The sequence below is a fragment of the Xenopus laevis genome, chromosome 3L (assembly GCF_017654675.1).
Source record: "Xenopus laevis strain J_2021 chromosome 3L, Xenopus_laevis_v10.1, whole genome shotgun sequence".
NCBI classification, from domain to species: domain Eukaryota; kingdom Metazoa; phylum Chordata; class Amphibia; order Anura; family Pipidae; genus Xenopus; species Xenopus laevis.
Window position 1 is genome coordinate 28,806,348 of NC_054375.1, and position 25,067 is coordinate 28,831,414.

At 39.6% G+C, this 25,067-nt stretch overlaps 2 protein-coding genes across 2 annotated transcripts in view; one reads left to right on the forward strand and one right to left on the reverse strand.

The window, feature by feature from the left end:
• sar1b.L (secretion associated, Ras related GTPase 1B L homeolog) overlaps positions 1-3,279 on the reverse strand; it is a 39,981-nt gene extending 36,702 nt beyond the window's left edge. Inside the window, exon 1 of the mRNA XM_018250759.2 lies at positions 3,196-3,279. The gene's annotated coding sequence lies outside the window, so the exon portion shown is untranslated. The remainder of the gene's footprint in view (positions 1-3,195) is intronic.
• Positions 3,280-3,366: 87 nt separating this feature from the next.
• sec24a.L (SEC24 homolog A, COPII coat complex component L homeolog) overlaps positions 3,367-25,067 on the forward strand; it is a 44,712-nt gene continuing 23,011 nt past the window's right edge. Inside the window, exons 1-3 of the mRNA XM_018252017.2 lie at positions 3,367-3,506; positions 15,391-15,969; positions 18,435-18,581. Of these exons, the coding sequence (XP_018107506.1) occupies positions 3,449-3,506; positions 15,391-15,969; positions 18,435-18,581 (784 nt within the window). The 5' untranslated portion in view covers positions 3,367-3,448. The remainder of the gene's footprint in view (positions 3,507-15,390; positions 15,970-18,434; positions 18,582-25,067) is intronic.

A 25,067-nucleotide genomic window follows, 5' to 3' on the forward strand; every position in this document is an offset into this window, starting at 1 on the left:
GATGCAGTTGAAAAACATATACACACAGATGAGACCTGGCCTTTTGTAGGACAAAGTGTGACATAAAGCTTTTTTCATACAGATGTTATGTATATAGAGAACTCAATCTCTGAATCATAAGAACTGTTAGAAGAAAAGGTTATTTGTAAGGGCTCTTACAGACGAGCGTTTTTACCTGCGCTCCCCTGCGTTCCGTTTTTCTGCGTTCAGCCGCAGGGGAGCGCAGGAATAGATGCATTACATTTTTTCCAATGGGGCTGTACTCACACAGGCGCGTGTAGGCGCCGAACGCAGGAAAAATGCAGCATGTTGCATCTTAACCTGCGTTCGGCGCCTACACGCGCCTGTGTGAGTACAGCCCCATTGGAAAAAATGTAATGCGTCTATTCCTGCGCTCCCTTGCAGCTGAATGCAGAAAAACGGAACGCAGGGGCGCGCAGGTAAAAACGCTTGTCTGTAAGAGCCCTAAGTTCCCAGTGGATAGCTACTTAAATACTGTTCTAGGAATAATGAGGGGCATATTTATCAATTAAGTCTAGTCTTTAAAATGTCCTGGGGTGGAACTGTGGCTAGGGGGGCAATTAGACACTGATAATACATGATGTTGCTAATCACTGAAATCACAGCTGGTACATCATTCAAATGACATAATATCCTGAAAATAGATTAGCAGGCATTTCCACACCATACAGTTATTTCTGTAGTGAGTTTGTGGTCATTCCTGCTTTAACATGGGCATCAAAACAACCTGTATGTCATTGCCCTAAATGTTCTGTATTTACATTTTCTGATTAAAACACATATAAACTATGGGACAGGTACATTATCTATTATCCATAGTTTTCTGGTGGGGCCCTGGCACCCCAGTTTGGCACTGTTTTCATATCTCGTGTTTTCTTTAGCTGCTGAAAGGGGTGGTTGGCCACATCTAAGCATCTTTTCAATCGGTCTTCATTATTAAATTTTTATAGTTTTTGAATTATTTGCTTTCTTCTTCTCTTTCCAGCTTTCAAATGGGGGTCAAATGCTACACATTTATTGTTATTGATACTTTTTATTACTCATCTTTCAATTTGGGGCCTCTTCTATTCATATAACAGTCTCTCATGCAAATCTATGCATTGTTGATATGGTAATTTGAACCCTAGGTGAAATTACAAAATGGAGAGCTGCTGAATAAAAGGATAAATACCTCAAAATCCCCAAATAATAAAAAAATGTAACTCGGTTGCAAATTGTCTTGGAATATCACTCACTCTACATAATATTAAAGTTAATTGAAAGGCAAACAACCTCTTTAGGGGCAGAGACACACGTGGAGATTTGTCGCCCAGCAACAAATCGCATCTTCTTCCCCACAATGCCATCCCGTCGGCTACAATCTAAATCGCCGGTGGGATGGCACTCGGAGTGCTTCGTTTTCTGAAGTCGCCCAAAGTTTCCTCGTGAGACAACTTCGGAAAACGAATTGCTCCGAGTGCCATCTTGCCAGCGATTTAGATTCTAGCCGGCAGGAAGGCAGTTCGGGGAGATTAGTCGCCGGAAGAAGAGGCAATTTATCGCCGGGTGAATAAATCTCCCAGAATCTCCACGTGTCTCTCTGCCCTTAAGCAGCAAAGTGCTTTATATTTTGTAATCAACAGAAATACTGTTAGGATTAAGCTTGTTGTGCTGGGTCACGGCTTATTAAGTCACACAACTGATGGTCAAAATCAGGCTGATCTAAAAAAATTAACTTGGCTGGAATAATGAATATTTTTATTCTAGAAAAAAAAAATGCTGCCCTGATCAAGAATGTGAGTACCTATGGTGAAAAATGCACAGTGGTGTCAAGAGCTGAGTCAGACTTGGACACCAGGGGCCCACTCTACTATTATTCTTCCTCTCCTCACTCAACCTCTATTCTCTTATTCTCTTTTCTTTACATACTATACTCGATTATTCCATCTACTTAGCCTCTTTGTTTTCATAGAAAAAGGGAATGACCATGAAATAGGCCAAATGTTTAGCAGTATGAGGTCCCACTGATACCTGGGCCCACCGGAAGTTTTCCTGGTATCCCAGTGGGTCAGCCAGACACTGGTCAAGAGCAATATAGGGCATTTTGAGCAAAATAAGGAAGTGCTCTATAACATAAGGCAGTGATCCCCAACCAGTAGCTAGTGAGCAACATGTTGCTCTCCAAACCCTTGGATGTTGCTCTTAGTGACCTCAAAGCAGGTGCTTATTTTTGAATTCCAGGCTTGGAAGCAAGTTTTATTTGCATATAAATTAAGTATAGTGCCAAGCAGAGTCTCCTGTAGGTAGGGCTGCCGGCCAGCGGGTGGGGGCGGGAACTAAAGGAGCGGGTCGTGATGCAAAAAGGTCGGAGACGCACAACAAAATTGGCGCGGCCACGTAGAGCGACAACAAGATGAGGAAGGAAAGGTAAGTTTCCACCAGAGGACAAGGGTCTTTGTTAAGTGTATTACAAATTACCGGTAGCTACATTGCCGGTAAATTTGTAATACTGGCCTGGCAGGTGTTTTACCTGCTAGGCCGGTAAAATACTAGCCAGGTGGCAACCCTGTAGGTAGGGTTGCCATCTGGCCGGTGAAAATGATTGTTTATCCCAATGTTATTAATAGGGAAAAAATACAAATATATAGGAAGGCCGGTATTTTTTTCCAGAAAAGGTGGCAACCCTACTCCTGTCTGACCTGCCAGCTTATGGGTTGTAGAGTGCACCTGATGGGTCTAGGGTTGCCATCTGGCCAGTATTTTACCAGCCTAGCCGGTATTGGTTGATGCCAATGTTATCTATAGGGAAAAAAGATAAATATATAGGAAGGCGGGTACTTTTTTTTTCTAGAAAAGGTGACAACCCCACCTCTGTAGGCTGCCATTGCACATAGCCAATCACATCCCTTATTTAGCACCTCCAAGTGACTTTTTCATGCTCTTTTTACATTTGAATGGCTCATGGGTAAAAAAAAAGTTTGGGGACCCCTGATATAAGGCTAATTAGATTGATAGGAGTGATTTGCACTGCTTCAGCCCCACAGCAGTAGCCCAGTCCCTGATCAGCAGCCATAGACTGGACTGGGTTACAACTCACGAAGGGATAACATAACCCCCCTCTCCAGCATCCAGAGCAAAAGCTACGACATATTTCTCAATCTAAACCTACGTATGCAACGAAGCGTTTACCCTCACCCCATGACAGCCAGTCAGGCCAGCCTACAGGAAGTGCCACGTGTACCAAACACGCATGCGCAGGGGCCGCCCCGGGGCCAGGATTGTGCACTTCCTGCTGCCAGACAGAGCTGTCTCGTATTATCTGATTATTGGACTCGAAATCAGCTACAGGGCCCTGGCAGGGCAGCCGCCGACAATTGCACAGCGAGACGGTATCATGAGCGGTTGATGTTCGCCTTTTCTTTCTGAATCCGCCTTCCGCTCCCTCACCATGTCCAGCACTGGCTATAACTCTCAAAATGGGGGGTCCGGGCCGCCTTACAGCAACGGTGAGTGGAGGGTGTACTACGTGTGGCAATATACAGGCCTTCCGCCTTCAGCTGCTGCTACTACTGGGCTTGGGCTGAACGATAACCTTCAGCAGATGTTCCGGTAGTGATAGTAGTAGTGTTAGTAGTAGTGAGCTTGTTGGGGAGGCCGCGTAGAACAATCCGCAAGTTAAAGTTGAGTAGGGCGGGCACTGGCCGTGTTTGGGCCTGGTCTCTCCGGCTGGGGATGTTATGTACGGGCCACAGACATAGTTACAGTCACACATAGTGACGTGGGGGCAATTCACTGCTCTCACAATGTAACCTCTGCCGAGCCGAGCAACACCGTCCCAACTACTCCCACAGTTCTAAGCACAGTCATGGATCCGTGTTGTGACAGCTCAGAGCTGTCAGTCGAGATGCAGTTCAGCTATAAGCTGGTATTAAGGGTCACCTCAAAGCTGCTGCGATCTGTGTTCATGCCTGACTCACAATATGTCCCTTAACTTCACACTCACCTGTTACTCACCCAATGTTGCTTCACTTTCTACACATCTCTCTCCCCAAACTATAAAGGATGTCTTTCTACATTTTCATCTGGTTTAAGCTGGCCATAGATGCAAAGATCCGATCGTTCGAATCCTCGAAAGATCGGTCTTCCCCCATCTCCCGACCTGCCACTAACCATACAGATCAAATAAAGTAGAAAAAGAACAGACCAGCCGATGTTCTGCCCCTACAACAATCGTGCGAAAGTTATGTCCGACAAAGCTCTCCCACGGAAAATCGTACGATCGGCAATACATGCAGAGAAATTATTGTTAGCCAACAGAAATCTTTTAACCTGTCCAATCGACCAAACGCCCGATCTCCGCAGGACGAAAAATGTCGGGACTCTCCACACAAGGTCCGAAAATCATACGAATCCGCGATTCGTACAATCAGATCTTTGCTTCTATGGCCAGCTTTAGGCATACTGGTCTCTGCTTCATCACTGTATAAAGTCTTTGTGGTCTCGGTTATTTAATAGACCAGGATCTTGTCATTGACAACTCTTGGGTGAATGTGCATATATAATACATTGATAGCATACAGGATACAAGGGGTTGAAGAATGTTGGGCCTATATATTTGGGTGCCTTGATTTTATCACTGGGGTAATAACATTTCTTTTACGATTTTATATGTTTTTCAAGGACCTGTGCTTGCTGTTAACAAATGTCACAAAAACCTTACTGCCCACCTGCTGAGGGACAATCTGCTGCCTTATGAGTGTCCCTAAACAACAGCTCCCTGCACTCCTGGAAGCCTTTATTTGTTTGTAGGACTCTGGTACTTTTATAACAATACCATCTGGAGGGCCACAGACTGCTCAAAGCTGGCCAACCTGCATCCCCCAGCTTTTGCTGAGCTACAAATCAAAGTATCTTGTAGTCAGAGAGTTGCTTAATGACCGCTGCAATATTAACATTTGCTTATTTAAGGGTATATGTGGCTACACATGGTTGATAGTAAAGTATAATGACTAAGCTCCCCATAGATGCGACGATTCTTCTTGCCGAACGACCGATTTTAGGGAAGTCCGACCAATCCTTCGAAATTATCTTGCGGTTAGTGGGATTCGAACGACCGTACATCTTACGATTTTTCGGCCGACGTCTGTCAGGAAATTGATCAGCCAGGTCAAAAAATCTTTGTCTGCCCCAGTGCAATCTATCTATGTTTGCAGGGCCAAGCAGGCAGCTCCCCTTTATTTTCCTGGCAAATTGGTCTTTTTAGTTGATGGTAAATTCGTACGATCGTACAATTGTTTCCGAGAAAATCGGGGTCTCACGATCAGGATCTGATCTTTTAAAAATCTCAACATCTATGGCCAGCTTTAGTCAGTTAAGGGCAGAGACGCACGCTCAGATTCGGGGAGATTAGTTGCTGGCGATCACTCTTTTTTTTTTTTTTTTTTTTTTTTTATTTGGGACGACTAATCTCCCCCAAACTGCCTCCCGCCGGCTAGAATGTAAATAACAGCGGGATGACACTCGGATCGCTTTGTTTTCCAAAGTCGCCGAAAGTTTCCTCGTGAGGTGACTTCGGAAAACGAAGCACTCTGATTGTCATCTCGCCGGCAATTTACATTCTAGCCGGCGGGAGGCTGTTTGGGGAGATTATTCGCCCCAAAGAAGAGGAGATTTGTCGCTGGGCGACTAATCTCCCAGAATCTGAGTTTGTGTCTCTGCACTAAGGTGTAATTTTTAACTCAGTAGGATTAAGTGTGATTAACGTGTTTTGCGGGGAGGACTCTTACTAACTGTCACTAGATCCTTTGTTTTTTTACCGGCATTTGTAAAACAGCATTATGAAACTGCCAGTTGCACTCTACCTGTGACTGATATTCCATAATAGTAGGCAAACCGTACAACTGATCTTTTTTTTTTTTAATAGCATAATTAAATTTTTAGAAAAAAACATTTTGCTAAAATAATTCAAATATAGTGTACTGTTACTATGCACTGGTTATAAAGTGATGTATGTAAATTATGAGGATATTATAAGTTACTCGGGAGTTTCATGACCATATACAGGTCATGTAACTTGAGGTAACTTCTAATATCCTCATATTTTGCAACACTGGGTACTTTATTATAATACACAAGTTTCAGTGAGTCGTGTGACAGAAATTACATCACTACTCACCGTTTATAATTGATGACATCGGTACTTACTGTTTATAAGGATATCATTTACAAGATATTCATGGCTTTTGTGTAGTATATATAAATAGGCTGCTTTGTTAGCCATGGGGGCAGCCACAAGGAGCATAGGCACGGGCTACTTAGAAGATAACAGATGAGCACTGTAATAGAATACAGTGGGATTTGAGTGCATCTGTTATCTACTATGTAACCTGTGCTTTGAATTGCAGCCCCCATGGTTACACAGCAGCTTGTTTATATAAACTATAATAATCTTTCTAAAGCAAACACACCACGTGTACCAATGCAGGTGAAACAGTAAATTATATTTTAATTATTTGCCTTCTTATGCTCTGCCCTGGTAGTTCTCACTTTTGAAACTATGTAGCAGAAGCCAGCTGATCACAAGACAAACATAGAAGAGCAGAAAGGGCTCTCACCCAGCCCGCGAGCTGGAATTATAGAAAGCTAAAGTAGGGGTAGCCCGAAAGTTTAGGTACATTAACCCCCCCCCCCACACACACACATATAAACACATACACACTTCGTGCCTTAGGCCTTTGCCTCATGTTAAATCCGGGAAAGAAAATGCAGCTTGCCTGAATGGGCCCACAACAGAACAGTGTCAATTCTAGGAAAACTTAAGATCTGTTAGTGTAAAATAGGGGTTATACTTTGTCTTTATGTCCAAAAGTAACTTACTGTACTGCAACAATGATACATTGTGTGTTTTAAAGTGGTTGTTCTCCTTCCAAACACTTTTTTCAGTTCAGTTGTTTTCAGATTGTTCCGCAGAAATAAATACTTTTTTTCAATTACTTTCCATTATCTATTTATTTTTATTTCCCCCCCCCCCCAAATCTAAGTTTAAAATGTTCCTGTCTCTGGTGTTTGAGTCTGGCAGCTCAGTAATTCAGGTGCAGACGCTGAACTGTTACAATTTTGCAACATTTAGTAGATACATTTCTCAGCAGCATCTCTGGATTATTAGAAACTTTTGTATCAATTCTAACAGTTGCCAGTTTTGAAGCCCTGAGATTCTGCTCAGCAGGGACAAAGATAAGAAATGTATCAACTAAATGTATCGATTTAGAACAGTTTACAACCCCCACGAGCCCCCACCCCAGAGCTGCTTTAGAAGGTGAAAACACTTTACACTTCAATATTAGAAAAACAGGCAGTCATAAATAGAAAGTAATTGGAAAAAGTTGTAATTTCTGGTGATCTATCTAAAAATAACTAGTTGTTTGAAGGTGAACAATCCCTTTTAGTTCAACTTCTGAAAAGCGACTCAAAATTTCTGTTTTACTACATGTTATCATGCACCTTAGATTCTCAAATAAAACTTCATAAATATCCACTCTGGCTTGGGGATGCACAAAATCCCTGATTCTAGCATTTGACCAAGTCCTCCTCAAAACATTCTATAAAATATTGATCCAGATCCTAACCTCTAGTTGCATATTCAGATATTAGCCAAATCACATCAAAAATCGCATCATCCAAAAAAAATTCAGTTGTACTTTAAAGTCACATGTCCTAAAGAAGTTGGACTTGTTCAAATCCTCATTTCTTTTAACAAAAAATATTAACTAACATTGAGCAGGTGCAAAACCATTGTATCCTAAGGGCCATAATTAGGGTTGGGTGAATTTGACCCATTTCGTTTTGCCAAAAATTTTCCGCCGGCGAAATGTCCCCAACGCCATACAAGTCTATGGGCGTCATTTTTGCAGCGAAACATGGCGAAAAAATTAGCCCATCCATAGCCATAATTCATAAGTTAAGGTTTGCTCCAACTTTCCTCACTCCATTGAGGGTGAAACGTTGCGAAAGGTTTTTCCACAGTGCAGCAAAAAATCAAACACATTGCAAGGTTATGGAAGCTTGGGGAACTAGTATTTTTTTCCATATGTTTTTGCTCTTTATGGGGTGATTCACCTTTAAGTTAACGTTAAGTATGGTATAGAATGGGTAATTCCAAGCTACTTTTCAATTGATCTTCCCTATTTCTCTTTTATTGTTTTTAAATTGTTTGCCTTTTTCTTCTCTTTCCAGCTTTCAAATGGCGGTCACTGACCCCATCTAAAAAAACAAATGCTCTATAAGGCACAAATGTATTGTTATTGCTACTTTTTATTATACTGCTTTCTAGTCAGACACTCTCCTATTCATATTCCAGTCTCTTATTCATATCAATGCATGGTTGCTAGGATAATTTGGACCCTAGCAACCAAATAAAAACTCAATAACCACAAATAATAAAAAATGAAAACCAATTGCAAATTTTCTCAGGATATCACTCTCTAAATCATACTAAATGTTCAATTAAACATGAACAACCCCTTTACATGCTGGAAAATTGTCTTTTCTACTGACAAATTCACATTTCATTTATTGACCTATAGTAAATCTGCCACACTGATGTCTCTTGTCTATTTGTGAATCTATACATAATCACATTCACGGTTTAAGTCCTAGTGGAGTGAATGGCCCCAGACACAAGTAGAAATAATGGTACCTGACTGTAGCCATCTAGAACTAGGTGGACTCAACCTTGCTCCAACCTGTACCAATGTATATTGATTTAAATGGGATACTTAAATGTACGCTGTATGTGCAACCTGCTGAAGTACATAACATTTATGTCCTAGGCTGCTGTCCAGATATTTGCTCTTTATAAGCAGCTCCATACCTTTGCACTAAATTTTGTTGGTGGTAAAATTCTGGGAATTTGAACCCCCATAGATTTTCCTCAATCTTGCTATAACAACATACTGGTGATCTTCATCTGTACTGCTGTTGCCACTAAGTGTATTTTTTTGCAGATACATGTAATGCAACAAGAAGAAGACCAAGCACCTAATTTATCAAAGGTTGAATTTTTAGCAAGATTCACTATTATTATAATAGTGAGCAACCGCAAACGTAGGCATCTAAAAGCTTGTGAGTTCATGTAGAAGTCAATGGAAGTTGTCCTAGGCAATATGTCATTGATTTTGTTTTTAATCCTAGTTTTTCAAATATTTTTTTTTATTTTATTTTTTTAGTTTGTAGACCCATTGAAAATAAGTAGAATACAAATCCCATACATTCAATGTTTTATTTGATTGTGTTTTTTTTTATAATCTTTTATTTTTCAAAAAATAGATACATTGACAGAGGATAACGTAAATATCTTATTTGATTGTGTTTTTAAGTGTCATTTTTGTTTTATAAATAAGCAAACTTTTGAGTTTAGTAAAGTCTCAAGTTTGTTCAAATTAAAACAAAAAAAAAAACTAAAATAAAAATGGCCCTCTAAGAGGTGCATACTATTTTCCTTTCAGGTTTTCTCATTATGTCAGTATGAAGCCTACTATTAATGCTGTAATATGTGATATAGTGGATACCAGACCCCTGCAGTCAATACACCTCTTAATGGAGAACATTAATGGCTAGTTATTTGTATCAGTTACATGTACAAGTATGGGATCCGTTATCCAAAAACCGTTATCCAGAAAGTTCCAAATTACGGAAAGGCAATCTCCCATAGACAACATTTTATCCAAATAATCCAAATGTTTAAAAATGATTACTTTTTCTCTGTAATAATAAAACAGTACCTTGTACTTGATCCCAAATAAGATATAATTTACCCTTATTGGAAGCAAAACCAGCCTATTGGGTCTATTTAATGTTTACATGATTTTCTGGTAGACAATATGTATGAAGATCCAAATTATGGAAAGATCCATTATCCAGAGAACTCCAGGTCCCGAGCATTCTGGATACCAGGTCTCATACCTGTACCTAATCATGTTATGCTGTGTGACAGATTAAAGTTGTACACTGTTTGATCATATTTCTGATGGGGTACAGTACACAGTCAATTCTGTTTTCAGCTCCATTAAATATTCAGCTGGTTTATAACTTAGCTTGTGCCTGACAAAGGTAAAATAAACCAGTATACTTTGATATATTTACCATGGTAATGTAAAGTGATACAGAATACTAGAAAGCCGAGAAGCCTTTTAAATCATTTAACCTGGGCCTGGTCATTAACTTGGATGCGGTTTCTAAAGTTTGAAGCTCAGATATTCATGTAGTTTATTTTATGTTTTCAGTACAACCCTTTGATTGTATAGAGCCTGTAATAGGTTGCCTCTTCATAAATACATGTTCATAATAATAGATGCATACCTAGCTATTTACTCCTACTGATTCACCATATACTTCCCAGTAAAAACCTTAAATTAGATGCTGCACACTCCTATTAAAAATTAAGCCAAAAAAAGTCCATGTAATGAGCTGAACATTTTACTACAAGCTATAAATACTCCAGAAGTTTGTACACTATGCATGTGTTCAATTCCTATGGTATGCTTAAATATAAACACTCTCTACATGTATTTATGGCATACAATTCTTTACACCAGGTGGGGGAAAAATACATAAACATTAAGCACCTTAAAGGACCAGTAACAGTAATTTTTTTTTTAATGAAATTACTTACCAATTCTCTGCATGCGCTCCTCTTCTGAAACGAAAACAGGGTTGACGATCCATCATGCGTCGCTCGATTTCTCCTCTCTGGCCATCTCCTATAGAAGGCAGGGAGGAGAAATCGAGCTCTGCACGATGGATCGTCGCCGTTTCAGAAGAGGAGCACATGCAGAGAATCGGTAAGTAATTTCTTAATAAAAGCTTTGCGAATTCAAAGTTAAAAACCGTGTTGGTGGGTTTTTTTTCGTTAAAAAAAAATAGCTGTTATTGGTCCTTTAAGTCCTTTGCCCGCTACAAGGGCAGGACTCCACAGACGATTCCGACGCGCTGCATCAGATAGTCGCGTCGCATCAACAATGCAACACAATCTGACAATAGCATTACTTACCTTATTTCTGTCGCATCTGAAGTGGTGCCTGCGTTTTTGCGCAGCGCGTTGGATAGCGTCAGAATCGTCCGTGGAGTCCTGCCCTAAGAGAATGCAAACCTTAATTTTACATCCCCTGATTTTAAAGGGGTTGTTCACCTTCCAACACTTTTTTCAGTTCAGTTGGTTTCAGATTGTTCACCGGAAATAAAGACTTTTCCAGTTACTTTCTATTGGTGACCATTTTTCTAATATTAAAGAGTAAAGTGTAATTTTTCACCTTCTAAAACAGCTCTGAGAGAGGGGTCGCCGACTCTGTAAACTGTTCTAAATTGATACATTTCTTATCTTTGTCCCTGCTGAGCAGAATCCTTGAGTTTCATTAACGACAACAGTTATATTTGATAATTTGATACAATAGTTAACAATACTCCAGAGAGATGCTTCTTAGAAATGTATCAACTAAATGTTGCAAAATTGTCACAGTTCAGAATCTGCACCTGAATTACTGAGCTGCCAGATTGAAACACCAGAGACAGTAAGATTCAACTTTAAAGTAGTTGTTCACCTTAGAGTTAACTTTTAGTATCCTGTTAAGTTTTGGTTTTGGTTAAGTTTTTATTCAGCAGCTTTCCTGTTTGCAATTTCAGCAAGGTCCAAATTACCCTGATTTGATTAAGATACTGGAGTATTAATAGGAAAGGCCTAAATAGAAATATAAATAATAAAAAGTAGCAATAACAATACATATGTAGCCTTGCAGAACATTTGTTTTTAGACTGGGCCAGTGACCCCCATTTTAAATCTGGAAAGAGTTCGAAGAATAAGGCAAATAAAAAAAAAAAAACTATAAAAATAAATAATGAAAACCAATTAAAATGTTGCTTAGAATTGGCCATTCTATAACATACTAAAAGTTAACTTGAAGGTGAACCACCCCTTTAAACTTAGATTTTAGGAAAAAATGGAAAGCATTTGTACAAAGTTTTTATTTCTGGAGATCAATCTGAAAACAGCTCAACTGAAAATGTGTTTGGAAGGTGAACTTTTTTTCTTGAATTTTGCAACATTTTTTTGTGGTCCCACCAATTTATAATGCATTTCGATGGGTGCATTTGCCTAATTTTGCGTTATGGTTTCCCAGATTTTACACCAGCATATTGTCCTGATGTTACCAAAAATGATTGTCCTCTGTGAGTGTTATTAGTGAAATTAAGATTTTTAAAATGCTAACCCATTGCATTTTGCTATTGTTTTTTCTTAAATTAGTCTACAGCCCATACAGTTAAGCACAAATCACTTATTGCTTTAGGTTGTGTGTGCGACCATCAGAGAGTTGTTTTAAACCATTTACATGTTGCTGGATTTTACACTTATTTCCTGAAAAGTGTAAAATGGAGGTTTTACTGTACAGTGTGCAGTGAAATTGCAAAAGCAAGCAGTCCTAACGGCTTCTGTAAAAATTGTTCTATTACAGCAGGTGAGATTTGGGGCAGACTGGGCTAAACCAGGCTGAGGAAAACACTGAAGCGTCCATTTATATTCATGTTCATTAAAGATTTTGTCCTTTCTTTACTTAAGAAAGATCACAAACACATGCATTACATTTATTTTAATGGATATTTACACCTAAAAACACATTTTTTTGCACGTGGCATCAAAAAATTATAATTCTAAGCAACTTTCCAAAATGCACAAATTAATGGTTTTAACATTTTTATAAATATAATTGCTGCTTAAAGTGGCATATTAGGGCTATTCACATGGAGCATTGGTTCTGCTGCTCTCAGCCCCCATTTTGCATGCTGAGCGAAGTGGATCCGCTCCCTTCCCCAGCTCAGTGCATTGGCACTGCAAAGTACAGCTTCCACTTGAGTGCAGGTATGCAGAGTGGACTGGAGGCAAGGTCATCCAGAAAATGCCTGTTTTCGTTTTCTCCGGCTTACCTGTGCTTCGAGTTCCTGCATGCAAAGAAAGTTGTACTTACCTGTGCTCTGAGTTCCTGCATGCAAGGAAAGTTGTACTTACCTGTGCTCCGAATTCCTGCATGCAAGGAAAGTTGTACTTACCTGTGCTCCGAGTTCCTGCATGCAAGGAAAGTTGTACTTACCTGTGCTCTGAGTTCCTGCATGCAAGGAAAGTTGTACTTACCTTTGCTCCGAGTTCCTGCATGCAAGGAAAGTTGTACTTACCTGTGCTCCGAGTTCCTGCATGCAAGGAAAGTTGTACTTACCTGTGCTCTGAGTTCCTGCATGCAAGGAAAGTTGTACTTTTAAGTGCCAATCACCTGAGCTGGGGAAGGGACCTGATCTGCTTTTCTCAGCCTACAAAAAACATAGGTGAAGAGCAGGGAAGCCAATGCTCTGTGTGCCTTCAGCCTTAGAACAAAGACTAGACTGGAACAAGGTATTGAAACAATGTAGCAGAATGTAGCCAATTAACAGAATTTGTAGAAGAAGGACTTCTGCTACAGTGGTCTGTAACACTTTGAAGCAAAACTACAAATCCCTGCATTCTAGTGATGTGCGGGTTGACTAAAACTGCACCCATACCTGACCCTAACCCAGCCTAGCAGCCCCCGACCCTAACTTAGTGCATTCCATCATTTATATGCCCTCTCGCTGTGATGTCACAGAAGGGGGCGGGCACTTTCCTTGCGAGTGTTAAAGATCATGCACATTTTCCACTTACTTTTAGAATAGTACTTTTAAAATAGAACCTATGGCAGTATCTCACAGTTTTGTGTCTGATGAGCATCATGAGATCAGTACAGGTTTTTTTTTTTTCCGCACTGGCTGCAATAAGCCATGTTTATTTGATGTTGAAAAAAAGCTGTATACTACTTCTATTAGGTAAATGTAAAAAAAAATTTCAACTCAGAGAATGAGAAAATTACATTTGTTGCACATACAGTATTACACAGGTGTTTTTTTTTAAATGGTAAACATTGCTGTGCTTCCATCAGGTTTGACTGCAGTGCAGTGCAGTTTGTAAATCACCATAGCAACCCCGGGACCAATCCTGGCATGTTTCCTATAGCCATCAATGTGTAACATGTGAACTTAGAAATGCCACGTACAGGCTTTGAGAGACAATTTGCGTTGTGTCGTTCAGTTGAGGATAAGTGTCCAGAATTGTGCTTTTTTTTTTTTTTTTTTTTAAAATGTTTTTGCTGTTAGCAAGTTAATAAAACCAGCTAGTATTGAGATGTTTTATTTGTGCCATTATATTTCATGTATTCTGCCACTGCTTTTCATAGTGTGCATGGGAGTCCATTTTCATCTTGGCCCTCATTCAAACTACTGTGCAAACAAGGTTCAATTTTGCATCCTGTTTTGGGGCAGGTGCATTTACATCTGATTTCCATTTAAGTCGGTAGGGCCTGCAGTAAACAAATCTTGAAAACTGATGCCTCACCTCTGCACATGAATCTCTCAACAGGTACCATACCATCCAATTGGAACTTGCCAATCGATCAGTGCAAAGTCATTCAGAGTAGTGCCTTTAGTATAGTACTAAATTACAGCCCTTTTTCTACCATGGGCCACTTATATAGATACAGCTATAGATATATCCAATAGCTCAGAAGGACCAGCACTCCTTATACTGTGAATCCAACATGCGTATTAATGTTTGAATAAAGAAGATTCATTCACAGTATAAGGAGTGCGGGTCCTTCTGAACTATTCTTTACAAAAAATTGTCACTGCACCACAAAGAAATCGAGAGAGCGAGATATTCTGAAAGTTAAGACTGGTGCAGTAAGTTCAGTATATGAAAATCTGCATTTCTATCTGTTTGCAGTGATGTGTCACATGCATTTATTGTGCTGGCTTCTGTTCAAAATGTGGCAACACTTCTGATTTATTCTTAAGAAAGTGTGTAGAATAAACATAGTTCAAATATGTATCTATACAAATAAATGCTCAGATTATTTTTCTCCTACCGTGAGTGAATGCAGCACCAAAACATTGAAAAACCAGGATTTCCAAAGTAGTGAACCCGAAAAAAGCAACACAACTGGTCCTCTAGCTTGTATATTATGCTGAATTGGTAAAGATCCATAAGTTATGCAAGCCGTATTGCACAAATGATGTATTGCATTGCAACTGTTTTAATACACACAGTGTTTACTGATGACTGATTCGGTTAATGCCTTTAAGAATGGCTTGGATGATTTCTTGGACAGACATAATAGCAAAGGCTATTGTGATACTACTCTATAGTTAGTATAGGTATGGCGATATATAATTTATGTGAGTGTATGGAGGGGTGTGTGCATGGATGCTGTGTCTTCATTTGGAGGGGTTGAACTTGAAGTAACTACTGAATGAATATTAATTATTTTTGCTTTTCAATTTAAGGTCCAGTTCAAAATTCGTTGATTTATTCTCCACCATTGGCGAGCCAAGGATACCATTCTGTTCTCCCAGGCTCTTATCCTCAGCTAATCCCAGCAAAGGCTGCCCAGCATCCTGGCCATGGACAGCAAATCTCTAGTGTTCCTCAGACTGTACCACAGTTAGGTGGCCTTCAGACTGTTCATCAGTTAAGTGGTCCTCAAAATGTTCCTCCATTATCAAATTATCCTGTTTCTGGTCAGACCATTAATAGACCACCCATGGGACATGCACCAGTGGCATCTCCACAACAAACAGGTGCCAGACCAAGGATGCCACCTCCACCTCAGAACACTGCTGGTGAAGCAGCACCTGCTGTCAGTAATGCTTCTCAAGGAAATGTTCCTCCACAGTCAAATTGGCAGTATTTCCCAACACCTTTAAGCCATGTCCAACCCCAGCCTTTTGCAAATCACATTTACTCCTCAGCAGGATCTACATCAGGACAACCATCTTACCAATCAAATTCAAATCCACCAACTGCACATCAGTATGTGGCTCCTTTCGGAGGTCCTCCTCTTCATAACAGCTTAATGAGTCAAGGTACAGTCATTTTACATTGCCTCCATTCTAAACGTTGCTCAATGTTTACTTGCAGACAAAATGTTGTCTCTTCTTAATGTGAACCTGTCACCCACACATAAAAAGCTGCATAATGAAAGTCCTTTGCAAATTAAACATGAAACACAAATAATACATCCATCCAACATCCATACCTGTTATAAGGGTATTTAAATATTTGAGCTGTCAATCAAATATTACCTGCCCTGCCTTTGCCTGAGGCATAGAAGTGAGGCAGTCAATTACTTTCACTTTCCATTAAGCATTTCCTACATTTCACTGCTCTCCTCACTATCCCCCATCCCTCCTCAGGCTCTATAATTGTGTAGGGCACTGTGCATGGGCATTAGGTCCCCCATGCTGGTGCATACACAAGATTTTGGGGTGATACACAATTTATCTTAATAACAGTGTCCACAAATGGCTTCTGCCTGCTTGTTGTGATAGTGTAATTCCAAGACTGAAAGAAACAAAATTTAAATAATACATATAGTGTAAGTAAAGTGTATTATGCTCAGCTAACATGATTATAAAGAATTTGGAATTATTTCTTAGGGTAATGGGTCCCCTTTAATCCATAAAATATAAAGCCTGTTCAGATGTTCTTTTTGGGGATTTTTTCTCTTGAAACCTCTGAAATAAGGTTTTATTTCCCATAAAGAATAGTTTGGAGTCATATTTACAGGTGTAGGACCTGTTATCCGAATGCTTAGGACCTGGGGTTTTTCAGATAAAAGATTTTTTCGTAATTTGGATCTTCATACCTTAAGTCTACTAGAAAATCATGTAAACATTAAATAAATCCAATAGTCTGGTTTTGCTTCCAATAACGATTAATTATGTCTTAGTTTGGATCAAGGACAAGCTACTGTTTTAATATTAAAGAGAAAAAGGAAACCATTTTTAAACATTTGAATTATGGATTTGGATTTATTATGGATAAAATGGAGACTATGGGAGACCGCTTTCCTGTAATTCAGAGGTTTCTGGATAACGGGCTTCCGGATAACTGATCCCATACCCGTAGTTTGTATTGTAGAGAGGTTAAAGCAACAGCTGAAAAGTTTTTTTTTTGATAATAATGGGCAGATTTATCAATTGTTGGATTGAATTGAATTTTTTAATGGTCAAATTTGACTAGGGAATTCATACTCTAGCGCTTTAAGAACTCAAATTTGACTATTCGCCACCTAAAACCTGCCGAGTTGCTGTTTTAGTCAATAGGAGGCGTCCTGGGATCAATTTGGAGTTATTGCCTTCCTGACATTCAAATTTTTTTTCGGGGAAAATATTCGAATCGAGTTTGTCAAACTCAAATCGAATTCAATTCAAATCGAGTTTTAGGGTTGATCCTATTCACCTGAGTTTAGAAAATTTGATTTATTTAATACATTATTTTCCGGTTTATGGGAGTTTTTAAAAAAAAAAAAAAAAAAAAAACTCCCATAAATTCAACCCTTGATAAATCTGCTACCGAAAAAGTCCTGTTACTTACTGTGAAACCTTCCCTTGTGTTTTTGGACTGTACCCAAGTCCTGGACTGGATGTGTTTATATATTGAATTACACAGAGCTTCACAAAATGTGTATGTTTAATTCAAATTAGTGAAGGTCAGCAACAGTGACCTTCCTCAGGAACAAACAAACTTTGCACCTTGATGCCAGTCCTCTCAATAAAGGCACCAAATCACAATCGTGATGAAAAGCTCAGGAGCAAAATAAATGTTAAATCCTTGCAGAGCTACAGGATGCTGCAGCATATATCCTGCAAATGTTTCCTCGGGACATTAATGTGTAGGCACATGGGAGGTTACTTATTCTGAAATAAACACCTGTTAATAACAATCAATCATATATAAAACACTTGTGGCTCATTTATAAACACTGGGCAAATTTGCACCTGCGCAGTAACCCATAGCAACTGATAAGCTTCAGCCATCTACATTTTGAACAGTGAAAGCAAACATTTGATTGGTTGCCATGGGTTACTGCCCAGATGCAAATTTGCCTGGTGTTTATAAATGACCCCCCATGGTGTTATGCATACACCCTTGTTTTTACTATGGAGGCAATCTGCACTGTTTTTAGCCAGCATGTAGCCTGTGTGACTTTATTAGACCATTAAATCACCAGTATAAAACTAGCTCCCTTTAACTGTTTTGTTAGCAGTAATCCATTATGCATGAGGATTATTTGCACATTAGTAATCTAATTATTACAAAACAGGGTATAACTTTATAGGTTTTTGTGATTACAATAGTAGAAAAAAGTGTGGCCAGCACCAGCGCTATTCATTTTAGCTTATTTTGTACAAGTACAAGCCCCTTTAATCATAGGCCCTGTGTACTGAGATTCTAATTTAGGTCAAGTGTTTGTTTTTTGCAAGATATTATATTTGTGTTAACACTGCTTCTGCCTTATGGTTTGTTGTGATTTCTCTTCCTTTAGGGCCTCCCCCAATGAGTCAGCCTGGTCGGCAACCCCTCGGAGCTCCTCCAACCTCATCTCCTTCAAGATCCTTAGCCCCTCCTCCTGGGCCACCAGGGTCCACGGCACCTCCTCCACCTTTGCAAAGTGCACTACCTAAGCACGATGGTGAGTTGTTAACCAACCCCTATAAAGCTCTTAAACAGATTGACATGTAGGGCAATTGGACAATGTGTTGGGCTTTGCTAATGTAGTAACTTGTGGCACAAATACAACTGTATATTTCTCCATGTGCCCAGCTGGTGGAGAAGATGTCTGGAGTATTTTTGAACAAATGACATGCTGAAGGTTGCATGTCCCTATCATTGTCTGAGTAGGCAGATAATCAGTCTGTGTGAGAGTCTCTATAGCAATCCTGTCAAATTGCAGTCTGTTTGTCATTCTCTCATCAACTGCAGTAAAACCAAACAATGGTTTAAATGAATGACAATATAATTTACTGTTGCCCTGCGTTGGTAAAATGGTTGGGTTTGCTTCAGAAAGACTACTATAGTTTATATAAACATGCTGCTGTGTAGCCATGGGGACACTCATTCAAGCAGAGGATACACAATGGCTAATGGAATAGCCAGGCCCTGATTTGTGGAAAGGCCACCAAGGCCCGGGCCTAGGGTCGTAGGATTTTAGGGGGCGGCATGCTGCCCAACCACACCTACATTGGTTCAAAAACACTGGGGATGAGCAGGAGATATGATTGTTTTTTAAATTTCCTGCATGCCAATCCCCATCGCTCAGGTCACGAGAATAAAAGGGAGGGAAAGGGGTGTCTGCAGGCCTAGGGGTGCCTGCTATGCAAATCCAGCTCTGAAGAATCCCATTGTATACTACAGAGCTGATCTGTTATCCTTTAAAATGAATGACCCCCTTTGATCATAGTGATCTCTCTATAATTTGTAGGCCGTAAGTGATTGATTTGTAGTCACTCTGTCTAGCATCTCGTATCAATTTGTTCTTTAACCAAAATTCATTGAAACATCTAATCAAACGTGCCATAACTGGGTTGCTTACGTGTGGCACTCAAGCTACAATAGTGGTATTTATTGCTTATGCTGGTAATTCTCGCCATGGGAAAGTAGTAATACTGCCAAAAGTTATGCACCTCCAAGTGATTGTATTTACTTACCTAACACCCCGAGCCAGTGCTCCTATCGGCAGAAAACTGCACCGGCCCATGGTTATTCCAGCAAGCACCACAGAGTGATAGTCTTCTGGCTTCTTTTTTCTGCACATGCGCAGTAGAGCGAAAAGCTGAACTTTAACGAAAAAGCCGGCTATTTCTTTTTACTGTGACTGTGTCTGCCCTGGTACATTTGAAGAAAGAAGAAGCAGGAAGGAAATCACTCCGTGGTGCTCCCTAGAATAACCCCAAAACGGTGCAGTTTTCTGCTGATAGGAGCAGCAGCTCTGTAGTGATGTGCCGGTCGAGAATTTCACGCCCCGCACACGTCCCTAACCCGCCCCCTCCCGAACTGCGCCTGGCCCAAGCCCGCTCCTGCCCTCTTATTATAGACCCGCAGTGACGTCACAAAAGGGGCGGGCGGAGGCAGGCGGAAGTCTATAAATTCCGGTGCTGGAAGCCTGCAGTATTAGGTCGCGGGCAGGGAGAGCAGGAGAAGAGCTCGACCTGCAACCCGAAGATTTTGTGCAGGAGTTGGCCCAAACCCTCCCAACCTGCGGGTAAACCAGCGGATTTCGGGTCGGCCCGCTCGTCACTACAGCTCGGGTGTTGGGTAAGTGGTGATAATGTAAGTAACTCACAGACAGCTAGAGGGAGGGAATTGCTTTGCAGTGCAAATGCAGGACCAACCTAGTAGGTTTGAAATTTACCCAAATGCCCAGAAAAGTCTTCACCTAGAAAATGTCAGTTTTTATTCACATGGCTTCTATAAAGAAGAATATATCTTACGGTACCTTCTCCTTGAAAAGTTATGTGGCTCCTGATTTGTTACATTTCAGCCATACACTACCTGACATGTAAAATCCCCAGGTCCCTTCCTTAGAAGTTCACCTTGGTTCATTCCCTCAGGACTGCCTAATTCCCATTGCACTACCTCCTCACGGTTTTTATATCTTCAGCCTAAGACTTTCATTATTCCGACCGGGAAGCTCAGTGATACAAGGTCACTGTAAAATCAAGAATCTCCTATGTTGTCCTGCCACCGGTAAGGATCAATTTCTTGCATATTTAGAGATGCACCCCATATACGCAGATACACATTCACATTTCATGTTCTTTACCACGGTCGTTTGTGTGTTTTGTGGGGTGTGTAGGAAGTGGAATTATCAACTTGCATTATTATTCCCTGCATTTATTGGGCACATTTCCAAATGTGCTCGCAAGAAAAGGTTTAAGGAACAGCACCTTCTATTACTAATGTGCTTGCAGATGTGCTTATTTGTGACCTGCAAAAGTATATAATTTCCTTGTTGTGCATTAAATGTATAGAACATAAAATGTGTGGCTTTAAATAAATATTTTACAATGTTTATTTATTTTACACCTTTAAGAGCCCGAAGGTGCTGATCCAGCAGTAAGATGTGCCACTAACTTTTGCTTCACTCTTTTCTAAATTAGCGAATGTGTGTTCTTAATGGTACTTAAGTGATATCTATCTTGGATGCAGAATGGGTTAGGGAGGCTTCAATGCCCCAGCCATTTTTTTCTCTCTTTCTTCTCTTAGATAAATAAAGTGCTAAATGTGAAATTTCTGCATCTTTTGCACAGTTCAAAGATAAAAACAAACCTATGCAAGTTTAAATGACTATTGAGTAATGCAAATGCAGTACAGGCACAAGGGATGGGTATATAAATATAACCAGAGAGAGGGTAGGTCTCCATGCAGCACATTTTGCCTCAGGGCTCTTTCTGCATCTCTGTAGGGTTTAGAATAAACAGTATCTGTGTTGGAAATAGAAGTTTAAGCTCAAACGGTTTCAGACTATATTAACCCTTGAGGCTCATACTCTTAAACTGTATTTTTGAACATATTATAAATACAGGTATGGATCTTGTTCTCCAGGGACTTGGGGTTTTCTGCATACAGGATCTTTATGTAATTTGGTTCTCCATACCTTAAGCGTACTAAAAAGTAATTTAAACATTATCATCCATTACATCCAATAAAGATTTCATTTTATCTTAGTTTGGGTCCAGTACAGGGTATTGTTTACTCATTTAATCATCTTTAAAAATGTAAATTCTTCGATTAAAATAAAGTCTATGGGACATGGCCTTCCAGTAATTTGCAGCTTTCCAGATAACCGGTCTCTGTAGAACGGATCCCGTACCTGTCCTGCTTGTACATAGCCGTAAAGAAATTAAAAGGTGAAGTACACTTTTGTTTTTCCATTAAGAACAGTGAGTGTTGTACTATAAAGCAGGGTAGGCGCACTAGTTCTTTTGCAACTGCAACACAAATTTATGGTGTGTGAGAAATATCCCTGTTAGGATTTAGACTCGTGCCCCCCGCCCGCCCCCATCATTTGTGAACTGCCTTCAGGTTTCTTAATTATTCAATAGTCGTTTTCTCTTTTTGTTTTGTTTCTCGGTATAAAACATGCCAATGCTGTTTCTCCCAGCACACTAAGAGTTCCGGGCTGGCTAGAGCATTTCACCCAGCACAAATGCTTTACATAACTTTTCAGACTAGTGTACAAAGTATTTAAGTTATTAAAGGGGTTATTCACCTTTAAGTATGTTATATAATGGCCAATTCTAAGCACCTTTTTAATTTGTCTTCATTTTTTTCTTGTTTATAGTTTTTTTGATTATCTAAAAACAAATGCTCTGAAAAGCTATAATTTATTGTTATTGCTACTTTTTGTTACTCCTCTTTCTATTCAGGCCTCTCCTATTCATATTCCAGTCCCTTATTCAAATCAATGCATGGTTGCTAGTGTAATTTGGACCATAGCAACCAGAAAATTGCAAACTGAAGAGCTGCAGAAGAAAAAGCTAAATTACTCAAAGAATAAAAATAATGAAAACCAATTGCGAATTGTCTCACAATATCGCTCTCTACATCATGTTTAAAGTTAATTAAAAAGGTGTACAACCTCTTTGAAGGGGTTGTTCACCTTCCAACACAAGGGGAACTCACAAAAACATAACTTAAGATTTTTGAAAAGTAAACATAATTTCAAGCAACTTTGCAATATACATCAAAAAAAATTTGCAGACTTTTCATGATTTTTTTATGGTTTGGAACATTCCCTAAGCCTAGCCCCTTGCTGTCCTGCTGATCTATCTGACTACTTTGCTGAGCTGACTGACTACTGTAGTTACTTTGTAGCAACAGTCATCTGTCTTTAGCCTGCCCATGACACACAGTACACTTGACTGCTGCACTTTGTTGAACAGTTTACCCGACGACTTCTGTTATTTGTTTACACACAACCATGCAGCTTAAAGCAACATTGCGTTTCACTATTCCTGGTGCATTTCGGTTTGTGGAAAACCACCTGTAAAGGTTAATGAAAGTGTTTACCATTTAAAGGGGAACTGTCATGAAAATTAAACTTTAATATAAGCTTCATCATACTGAAATAAGAAACTTTCTTCATACAATCAATTAAATATTCTTGTTTATGAAATAATCATGTTTATCTTCGCTATCCCTCTCTGCATCTGTTTCTCTTCATTCTCTCTTCATGCAGGAGTTGGGTGTCAAATAACCATTGACAATATTGTTTGAAGTGGGGGCTCCTTTTGCCTAGAAGATGTATTAGAACTCAATCTATTAAAAACACCAGACATCATTTCTCTCTACATGTAGAATTTATGCAAAAGGCAGTTATTTTGTTTGTACTGGAATCAGTTATTTGAGTGAGCTCGAATACATGTTTAATTGATTGTATTTACAAAGTTTCTTATTTCAGCATTATGAAACTAAATTTTCATTTTCGCTATAGTTCCCCTTTAAGTTAAAAAGGTGGTCTAGCTAAGCTTTACTTTACTTGTGTCCTTTTTATACCAAGAAGATGGCAGTGGAACGGGTTTGTTACAGTAGCTTCATTTGAACATATTTGTTGATGCCTTGCTTATAAATAGGTATAGTACGGCGATGCTGATACCTTCACTGCTCCTCCTCCTGAAAATTACTCCTCTCCAAGGACAGAAATACTTAGCAGACACTATACAGGGGGCTATATTTAGACACAGGCAAACATGCTCCAAAGCCTTGTTATTGTATTAAATACCTGCATGCTTAGCCCCCTGCCATATGAATGCTGCAGATTATATTTATTTTCTTTCATTTGAATTGTAGACGATGACAAAACAATGTTTTGTTTTTTTTTTGTTTTTTTTTTCAGTTGTCTTAATTGGTGATGCCCACTTTAAAGTAAAATAAATATATCCTTGGTTTAAGCATGCATGTCCACCAATTAACCTTCATTAGCCAATGGGATCCTAAAAGCCTATTCTGTACTTCCTCAGGGTGCAACACCCATGGGGTGAAGCAAGTCGATCTAAAAGCAGAAAGAGCGTTAAACTGCAGAATTTGCTTTATTTGTCACACAGAATGTTTACTTTTTCTGAATAGAATACAACTAATTTTGTTCAGTTTGATCTTCTCCTCTTTACTCGTACATCTTCATGGAACACTACACGGCGGGTGAAACATGACAGAGAGTGATGCACTTGTGCTGTAACAGGAGCAGCTGGGAAGAACCTGACTTTTGAAGTGAAGCAAGTACCCAGAAAGCTGGGGCTGCCCGCTGCCAATTCTAATTGTAGATATTCTGCAATTGTAGGGATGTTTGATAGATTTATCTTTAGAATCCAGAATGCCAACGGATGGACATTTGGCCAGTTTCACAGTATTCAGCAAAAACTGAATCCGAACCTTTAAAGGAGAAATAAACCCTAAAAATGTATGTTGCTAAAAATGCCATATTTAACATGCTGATATTATTGCACCAACCTAAAGTTTCAGCTTGTCAATAGCAGCAATGATCCAGGCCTTCTAACGTGTCACAGGCGGTCACCATCTTGGAAAGTGTCTGTGACACTCACATGCTCAATGGGCTTTGAGCAGCTGTTGAGAAGCTAAGCATTTACAGGTTGGACTGTAATATAAGCTGATGCTACAGGACTAATTATTAAATTCTAGTGCCAATTTCACTGGTTTCTGTGCTGCCATGTATTAATTACTAATCAGCCTTATATTGTGACATTTATGTTCTATGTGTACTGTATATTGTGAGTGGGTCCCTAAGCTCGGGAAGTGACAGCCGCCCCTGAGTGGGGACACTTTCCTCCATGCAAAGTAAAAAAAAAAAGTAGAATCTAAAGAGCTTATTTGAGTGTATATTAAAAGTTATGGGCGTAGTGCTATAAGTGTTGATTTGCTTAGTGTTGAGACTACATATTTACACAATACGCCTTCTCCGCACACAGAGACTAGCAACTAAACATTTTGCGTGTAGTCTTATAACCTAAAAGTTCAGTTCTTAGTCTTGGTTTGGCCAGTTGCGTATCTACATTCTATAACAATATTACTCAAGCACAGCAGATCCATGCTAACACTAATATAATACTGTAGTCTTTGCAACCTCATACGGTGTATATCTGTAACGGTGACATTTGGCAAG